This window comes from Cebus imitator, unplaced genomic scaffold (genome assembly GCF_001604975.1).
Source record: "Cebus imitator isolate Cc_AM_T3 unplaced genomic scaffold, Cebus_imitator-1.0 Scaffold524, whole genome shotgun sequence".
NCBI classification, from domain to species: Eukaryota; Metazoa; Chordata; class Mammalia; order Primates; family Cebidae; genus Cebus; species Cebus imitator.
In genome coordinates this window covers 17,595-26,540 of record NW_016107839.1, presented here as the reverse complement: position 1 = coordinate 26,540, position 8,946 = coordinate 17,595, and the positions used below count along the sequence as shown (strand labels likewise).

The following is an 8,946-nucleotide window of genomic DNA, read 5'->3' as shown; positions in this document are numbered from 1 at the left end:
TTTCAACATGTTGGCCAGGCTGGTCTCGAACTCCTGACCTCAAATGATCTACTCACCTCGGCTTCCCAAAGTGTTGGGATTACAGGCATGAGCCATGGCTCCTGGCCCTTTTCTATGTTTAGATGTGTTAAGACACACAGCTCCTCACCATGGAGTCATAGCTGCTTATAGCTTTACAGCGCCAGCAGGGTGGGGCTGCAGCCCAAGAGGATGGGCCATGCCACATGGCCTAGGGGTGTGGTGGGCTTTACCAGCGAGGTGTGTGAGAGTGCACGCTAAGCTGCTCACATGAAGAAATGTCCTCATGACACCCTTCTGTGAACGTGATCTTGTCACTAAGTGGCACATGATTGCATCTGAAAGTCACGGCCAAGGGGGTGCAGTGGCTCACACTTATAATCCCAGCACTTTGGGAGGCCGAGGTGGGTGAGGTCAGGAGTTTGAGACCAGACTGACCAACTTGGTGAAACCCAGTGTCTACCAAAAATACAAATTACTTTGGGAGGCCGAGGCAGGCAGATCAACTGAGGTCAGGAGTTCGAGACCAGCCTGGGAAGAGTGATGAAACCCCACCTCTACAAAAAAACAAATGTTAGAGCCGGGCGTGGTGGCTCACACCTGTAATTCCAGCACTTAGGGAGGCTGAGGCAGATGGATCACAAGGTAAGAAGATGGAGACCATCCCGGCCAACATGGTGAAACCCCGTCTCTACTAAAAATACAAAAATTAGCTGGGCATGGTGGCGCGTGCCTGTAATCCCAGCTACTTGGCAGGCTGAGGCAACAGAATCACTTGAACCCGGGAGGCAGAGTTTGCAGTGAGCTGAGATCATGCCACTGGACTCCAGCCTGGGCAACAGAGCAAGACTCTGTCTAAAAAAAAAAAGAAAACGCAAACTCCCTAAATGTCTCTAGCAGCACAAAGAGTCCAGTGGCCAGGAAGGCCACCATGTGCTTACACTCTAGGAGGGAGGGTCTGCTGGACACATGAGCCTTCCATCTTTCGGCTGCTTCACACCCAGACCCTGCAGTGCCCTGCTGGGGCTGGGCTGCCAGCCACTCCAACCCCGGACCCCGTGGGGGCTGCTTGCCCTGCCACTCAGACACTGGACCCCATGGACTCCCCCCCGCCCTGCCGCTCAAACCCTGGAACCCGTGGAGCCGGCCCGCCCGGCCACTCAGACCCTGGACCCCGTGGAGTCGGCCCGCCCCCACCACGCAAATCCTGCACTCACCTATGGATGAGGTTGGTGAGGGGCTCGATCAGCTTCTTGCCCAGCCGTGGCTCCAAAGGAGTCAGAGCACCAAACTGCAGGGACAGCAGGGCCACAGTCACTGATAGGGAATGCCCCACGCAGAGGGAAGACACCCCGTCCCCAGGCAGTACTTGCCAGTTTGATGATCTTGATGAGGACCCAGTTGTTGGTGGAAGACGTCATCAGCTTGAAGAAGAGCGGGGCCAGGGACAGGTAGTTCTTGGGGTTGCGTCTGGCCAGCTCGCAGATGACATTGACAGCGGCCGACTGAACCCCTGGGGAGCAAGGGGCCCTCATCAGCATGAAGCCCATCCTCCGCTTAGAAAACCATCCCACTGTCTTCCCAACCTGCCAGCAAGTTCTGGAGCCTGCAGCAGCTCCCACCGAACATGACCCTGGCTCTGCCACCTCCTCCTGGTGACAAGGATAGCAGCCACAGGCCTAAGCCTCCAGGGAACAGGCCACAGAAGCCAGCTCCTGGCGCTGAGAAAGCGTTGTTCAGCACTGTTGCCAGATACAAGTGCGCGCGGGCCTCACTGTGCTCCAGACAGCCCAACGGCGGTCCTCTGATTGGGGGTTTCAGCATGAGGGGCTCCAGAAGCAGCTGCCCCACCACTGGGGCCCAGGGAGCCTTCCTACTGCAACCGTGCCCAGCACTCCAGGGAGAAGCTCGCTCATGGGGTCCCGTGCTCAGGGCTGGGGTCTCCCCTCCCGCACGCAGGGCCGCGGATTCCTGTGGGCTGGCTTTGGGGTCCAGAGACCCACACCTGCCATGTGCCAGAGGCTTCACACACGTGGCCCAGGGAAACTCAGTCACACAATCTGAGCAGTGTCCCGCAGTCACCACTCCACAAACGCACAACAGCCATGTGAGGTGGAGGCTCCTCTGAGGGACACATTGTCTGGACCGTCCCCTGCCCTGCAGAAGGCGCCCCCTGGAAGCACTGGTCCTATAAGGGGGTGAGGGAGACACCTCTGCTACCTCATCCCCGACTCTGCTCAGAGACACACTAGGCTCACCGCCAGCTGCCACACTGGATCTTACTCTCCCCGCCGACCCGGGAAGAACCCACCATGCTGAGCCCCCCAACACCTCCCTCATGGCTGCCCCAGCGTGGAAAGTCCCGGCCACCTCCAGCCGGCATGATCCGCAGGGTCCCAGACAGAGGCCTCCAACCCCCCCCACAAGAGCACCCCCCGAAACACACCACCACATCTTCCCAGAGCATGGGCCGAGACCCGCCCCAACCCTGAGGCTTAACTCAAATCCACGAACCAGGGTCGGGGTCCTCCAGCTTCTCCTTCAGCCGGGGGAAGGCGGGGCGCAGCGACTCGGGGTACTTCAGGAAGACCTTGTACATGATCAGCACAGCCTTCTTCCTGATGTAGGGCTTGGTGTGCGACATCTGTGGGACAGCAAGCTTCAGCCTGTGCGAAGCCTTCCTCACTCACCCCTGCTCATGCCCCTGCCACGCCGCCCCTCCTCCACAGGGAGGAGATGCTCCTCCAGCCCAAGTCTGTGGCTGCACATCAGCTTCAGGAGTCACACAGCATGGCCCAGGTGGCATGGAGGCTGGCCTTCCTGTGCCCTGCCTCAGGCCTGCCCTCCAGACCAAGCTCTCCTCCCTTGTGGCCTTCCTGCCCCAGGGTCCTGGATCCCACAGAGGAAGGAGGAAGGCTGGAGAGGAAAGTCACCAGGGAACCCGGGTGTGCTGGGAACAGCCTACAGCCCCACTCCCCACGGCTGTGCCCTGCAGCTGCTCAGTCCCCTGGTGGGAGCCCTCCCATCTATCAGGCCCGGGAGCCACTTCCAACTGCCTGGTCCTGGCAGAGCCATCCCATGACGGGGCAATGACACCCTCCTTCTCATGGGCTCCCCACTGCTTTAATCTAGAGGGGCCAGCACTCTGTGAAGGCCAGCAGCCAGTGTTTGCAGCTTCACTGGCCAGACGGCCTCTGTTGTGACCATGAGGCTCTGCCCTTCACAGCTGAGGCCACTGGAGATGACACAACAGGTGGAGGGAAGGCCCAGCGGCGCCTCTGTGCTGCCGCCTGCTGACCCCTGGTCTAGAAGCTGAGCAGGCTGTGCTGACCATCTCCAAGATGAACAGCCACCATCTAGATACAGACAGGCAGCCACGCAGGACAGCACCCCCACCACACTGTTAATCTGGCTGCTGTTTTTTAAACGAATGGGAACAAACATCCCCTGATAAGCCGGAGATAAGTCAGGCACGAAACAGATGCTTCGGAGGCCAGACTTTCCAGGGGCTTCCCAGGTTTTGGACTGTCACAGCCTGGGGGTTAATTAGCCTTTGGCAAATGGAGCGGCAGGGAGGAGCCTGGCTGTGGTCAGGGATGGAGGAGCCTGGCTGTGGTCAGGGATGGAGAAAAGAGGACCACACAGAAGCCGGCTGGCAGTTCACACAGAAACCACCGTCAGGCCTCGGGCAAACATCCCCAGCGCAGCCTGGCCCATTAGGGAGATCCTGTTCCTCCTCTCAGCAGGACGATTTTAAAAACGAACTCAGAAACAGGAATAGAGGCAGCCCAAGACCTGCCCCAACAGGTGACAGTGATTTGCTTCCCATCTTAGGCGGGACAAGCACCGGGAACCCCGGCATGTTTCCACGTGGCCAGGCTTCCCTGGTGTGCCACTGACCGAGTTTCTCCCCCAGCAGAGACGCAGGGGTGGTGGGCTCGCTCACCAACTCACCAGCGTCATGATGTCATTTGCCAGGTCTCTGGCAAGGTCTGGAGTGACAAAGCAGGACAGACCCGTCAGTGCAACGCCCGTGTCATACTGGCTGGGGCTGCTCAGGTCCTGGAAAGTGAGAAAGGCGCCGTGGGCAGGATGCCCTGGGCGGCACGTCTCTCGGAGAAGCAGGAGTGCAATCCTCCCAGAACACCCCAGGACTCGGCACGTCCCCTTGAGGTGCAGCTATGCGTCAGCACCCCTGCCACAGAAGGGTCTGGAGCTGAACTCGGACAAGGAGGAACAATTCACAGCCCGTGGGAGACTCTGTCACCAACAGAGGAGCCAGGACGGGTGCAGCTGCGGACTGAGGTCTAGGGCACAGGATGAAACGCTCTGCTCGTGGGAACCGGCCGAGTTTCTTGCTTCCTTCTGGGTGGGCGCGGCTGGGAACAGTGAGGTCTGGGGCACAGGCTGAAACGCTCTGCACGTGAGAATTGGCCAAGTTTCTTGGCTCCTCCTGGAACCTGTCATATTTATATGTATCTACAGAGATCTGTTTTCAGGGTTAACGTTTTGCGGTCAAAATACGACAAGGCCAGCTTTTTTTTTTTTTTGAGATGGAGTCTCGCTCTGTCGCCTCGGCTGGAGTGCAGTGGCATGATCTCAGCTCACTGCAACCTCCACCTCCCAGGTTCAGGCAGTTCTCCTGCCTCAGCCACCTGAGTAGCTGGGACTATAGGCACATGCCACCATGCCCAGCTCATTTTTCTATATTTTTTTTAGGAGAGATGGCATTTCACCACGTTGGCGAGGCTGGTCTGGAACTCCTGACCTTGTGATCCGCCCACTCAGCCTCCCAAAGTTCTGGGATTACAGCTTGAGCCACCGTGACCGGTCCATGGCTTGACTTCTAATCGAGCGCAATGTGCCAAAGGGTAGAGGGGAGCAGCAGACGTGCCTGGGAAGCTGCCATGGACGCCTTGGAAATGAAGGTCAGTCAGGAGAAGGTTCAGGTCATCATGACGCAGCCAGGGGCGCCAGCCCTGGAAGGGCCCCTGCCGGGCAGGCCCCACGGCAGATGCTTCAGGAGTCACAGGTTCTTTTACAATGACACAGTGAGCCGGGAGCGGTGGCTCACACCTGTAATCCTACCACTTTGGGAGGCCAAAGCACAAGGATCACTTGAGCCCAAGGGTTCAAGACCAGCCTGGGTAATATAGTGAACCCCCCGCATCCCCCTCTACAAAAAAATGACAAAAAATTAGCCAGGCATGATGGTGCACACCTGTAGTCCCAGCTACTCAGGAGGCTGAGGTGGGAAGATAGCTTGAGTCTAGGAGGCTGAGGCTGCAGTGAGCTGTGATGCCACCACTGTTCTCCAGCCTGGGTGACACAGCAAAACCCTGCCTCAAAAAAAAAAAAGGAAGAAAATAAATTTTTATTAAAAAACAAAATGAGGCTGGGCGTGGTGGCTCACGCCTATAATCTCAGCACTTTGGGAAGCCAAGGCGGGCAGATCACTTGAGGTCAGGAGTTCAAGACCAGTCTGACCAACTAGGCGAAAACCTCTCTCTACAAAAAATACAAAAATTAGCCTGGTGTGGTAGTGGGCACCTGTGATCCCAGACTCGGGAGGCTGAGACAGGGGAATCAGCTGAACCCAGGAGGCAGAGGGTACAGTGAGCCGAGATCACACTGCACTCCAGAGTGACAGAAGTAGACTCCATCTCAAAAATATATAAATAAAAAAACCAAAATGACGCGGTAGACCGCAAACATCTGGGGCGTATGATCTCACGTGAAGGAAGCAGGTGCTAACTGGCGGTGCCGGGGCCCCACAGGCACCACCCGTGTCCGAGCCCAGGCCAGTGCAGGCACCAGCAGATACGCGTGTGTGCAGAAGCAGGCAGGCCCAGGTCACAGCCGCGCCCGACACACGCAGTCTAACAGCCCAGAGCACCTGGCAAGACAGCAGTGGTCTAAGTCCCAAGTGAGGTGCTCACGCAGGGACCCGCTGGGCCAAGCCCATCAGCAGGAGACACAAAGCTGGGCCGGAGATGTGACCCTACTCCCTGGGTAGTGCCACCTCGGTGTCCAGGGTGGCCGGAGCCCCCTCCCTCCTGCTTCCCTCCCAGTTACCACCTGCAACCCCATCCCATCCTCCTCCCAGTAGGCCAGACTCCCACCCACCCCTCCTGCAAGGCACTTCAGCCACCCTCCCTCATGGCCACGACCTGAGAGCCCCACAGCATCTAGAGCGCATGTCGCCTGTGCCCCACGCAGGACGCCCGGCTCCAAAACGTTGCCCACAACGAGCCCGGCAGAGCCGACAGTATTAGGACTGGCACCACACTGTGCTGGGCATCAGTACACAGCCAGCGCCCCCACACCTCTCCCTCGGCGTGCTGCGGCCCCCAACCCAGATCTCCAGGTCACCCTGTGGGGTCGACAACGGCCACAGGGTCCAGCCCTCACACACGGACACTGGTGAGCTGGGGCTGTGGCCTCTGAGGTGTGGTCTGGGGCCAGAAGGGAGCCAGCTACCTACAAGAAGAGTGGGCCTGATTCTCCAACACCCCAACTCCTCTGAGAGGGGGAAACCAAAGGTGCTCAGAGCTCAGGGGCCAAAGAGGATGTTTACCGCCCAATGGCCTCCACGACCATTTCAAAATGCTACATGGACATGGAGCTGAAAAATGCACCTCATGAGACTCAAAAGAATCTGGGAGCGGGATGCTCCCTACATGGGCAGCAAAGTGCCCACAGCCACAGCAGGCGTTACCATGAGGGGAGAAGGGAAGAAAGGGGCGACCACAGAGGCAAGCCCCCAGCGGACCCCGGAGCCCCATCCGCCGGCCCCTCCAGGTGGTGAGTGAGGGAGGGGCGTGCTGCACAGCTCAGCGTCCCTCTGCCTCACAAGCCCACCAGGGAGTGAGGCTCAGACCCGCGGAGGCGCCTCTCCGTGTCTGCTGGGAACACTGTGGCTGCCGAAGCCGCGCGCCGCGCTGGCACTCAAGGACCCACAGACATATTCGCGCTGATGACCCTCAGGCCAAAGGCGCCTGCCGCCCACAGGAAGACCAGTGTGGAGACTAGACGCTCTGGCATCGGACAGCGCTGTACTAGCAAGGAGTGGCCTCGGCCCAGGGACACCTACCTTACGGATCTGATTGGTGGTTAGCATGATGACGTCGGTGCCTTCGTGAAAGCTCTGGGAAGCAGCGAGGTAGCCGATTCTCTAGGAGAGCACAGACAAGTGAATCAGAGCCCGGCAACCGCAGCCTCCAGGAGCTCCCGGCTCTGCTCCACAGCATCCACAGCAGGCAATGCCCAGCCCAGCAGCAACGCCCACAGCCTGGACATGGGACCGCTGGCAAGTGGGAACCAGCCAGCATTTGAAGAAACCCAGGTTTCCTCAAAATTCCACGAGGAATCCTCAGAGTTTGGAATATGTGGGTTGTTTTTTTTTTCTCCCGCTGGGAGACAACGTCTGGCTCTGTTGCCCAGGCTGGAGTGCAGTGGCGCAATCTCGACTCACTGCAACCTCCATCTCCCAGGTTTAGGCAATTCTCCTGTCTTAACTTCCCAAGTAGCTGGAACTACAGGTGAATACCACTGTGCCAGGCCCTAAATTTTGTTATTTTTAGTAAAGATGAGGGTTTCACATGTTGGCCAGACTGGTCTCAAACTCCTGATCTCAAGTGACCCACCTGCCTCAGCCTCCCAAAGTGCTAGGATTATAGGCCACTGAATCCACCTGGGGTAACAGAGCAAGACTCTTGTCTCAAAATAAATAAATAAATCATAAACACTGGCCGGGCGCAGCGGCTCATGCCTGTGATCGTTCCCGCCCCGCCAGCCTGGCCGTCCCAGAACCTCACCTTGAAGGTGAACTTGGAGGCGCTCATGACTTCTATGATATTGAAGGCGGCCCAGCTGATGTCATACCCCAGCATCTGTAACTGTTACGGGACACACAGAAAATGGCGCTTGCAAGGCAAGCGGAGACAAAGGGTATCAGCCCTGGCCTCAGACGCTCCCTCCCAGCACACGGAACAGACTCACTCCCTGTCAACAGACAACCCAATACATTCTCCTGGGGCCTGGAATTTCTTCTGACACATGACAGGTTAGTGACAAGCACTAAAAATAGGCTAAATGTCTGCAGTTGGATAGCTGGTGCTTACAGATACTGGTTAAATTCCCGTAGCAGCTCCTGGTGAATCGGCTCCTTGAAATAGATAAACCAGACGAACAGCAGCCTCGGGGACCCTGGACGAGCCCTTCGTCTCCCTATCTCCCAGGAGGAAACAGGCCAGAGCGCAGAGTGCCTGTCCTCCAGCTCACACAGACCTGGAACTGCAGCCAGGAGGGGAGCCAGCCCAGGAAGGTCCATGGCCGCACCTCTGCCCACCAGGCATCCAGGTCCAGCCTGTAGCAGGAGCTGTCTGCAGGTGAGGGGCTTCCCTAGTGAACCCCATCCAGAAGAGGACCCCATGGAGCTTCCTTAGGGCCACCACCAAGGCCTGTAGGTTGTCCCCTTCTGGCCCATTTGCCACCTACATGATAATAATGGCTCGCCACTCCAGGACTCTGGGCTGGCCCTGAGTGGCTGGCCGACAGCAGGTGGTACCAATGACTGACGGTGCAGACAGGCTGACAAACAGGTGGACATGCACTGAGCCGAGAAGCAGCCCAAGTGCTGGGCACAGGCCCCCCAGAGGCACTCACGTAGGTCAGCTTGCAGACCGCGTTCGCCTTCACCGCGATGTTGTCCTGCTTCAGCTCCTGCTTGATCTCATCGATGCATTGGGAGATGTATTTTGCCTGAAGTGGGGGATAAACGCAAAATTTACAAACGTCCAGCTAAGATGGTTACGAATAATGATTTCAAGCTGGGTGCGGTGGCTCATGCCTGTAATCCCAGCACTTTGGGAGGCTGAGGCAGGCAGATCACAAGGTCAGGAGTATGAGACCAGCCTGGCCACATGT

General features: G+C 57.9%; 1 protein-coding gene across 1 annotated transcript in view; it reads right to left on the bottom strand.

The window, feature by feature from the left end:
- AP3D1 (adaptor related protein complex 3 subunit delta 1) overlaps nucleotides 1-8,946 on the bottom strand; it is a 47,782-nt gene that overhangs the window by 22,819 nt on the left and 16,017 nt on the right. The window contains exons 2-8 of the mRNA XM_017514382.2: nucleotides 8,686-8,781; nucleotides 7,836-7,916; nucleotides 7,112-7,192; nucleotides 3,973-4,080; nucleotides 2,533-2,662; nucleotides 1,392-1,531; nucleotides 1,236-1,309 (exon numbers count right to left, since the gene is read on the bottom strand). Coding sequence (XP_017369871.1) covers nucleotides 1,236-1,309; nucleotides 1,392-1,531; nucleotides 2,533-2,662; nucleotides 3,973-4,080; nucleotides 7,112-7,192; nucleotides 7,836-7,916; nucleotides 8,686-8,781 — 710 coding nt within the window. The remainder of the gene's footprint in view (nucleotides 1-1,235; nucleotides 1,310-1,391; nucleotides 1,532-2,532; nucleotides 2,663-3,972; nucleotides 4,081-7,111; nucleotides 7,193-7,835; nucleotides 7,917-8,685; nucleotides 8,782-8,946) is intronic.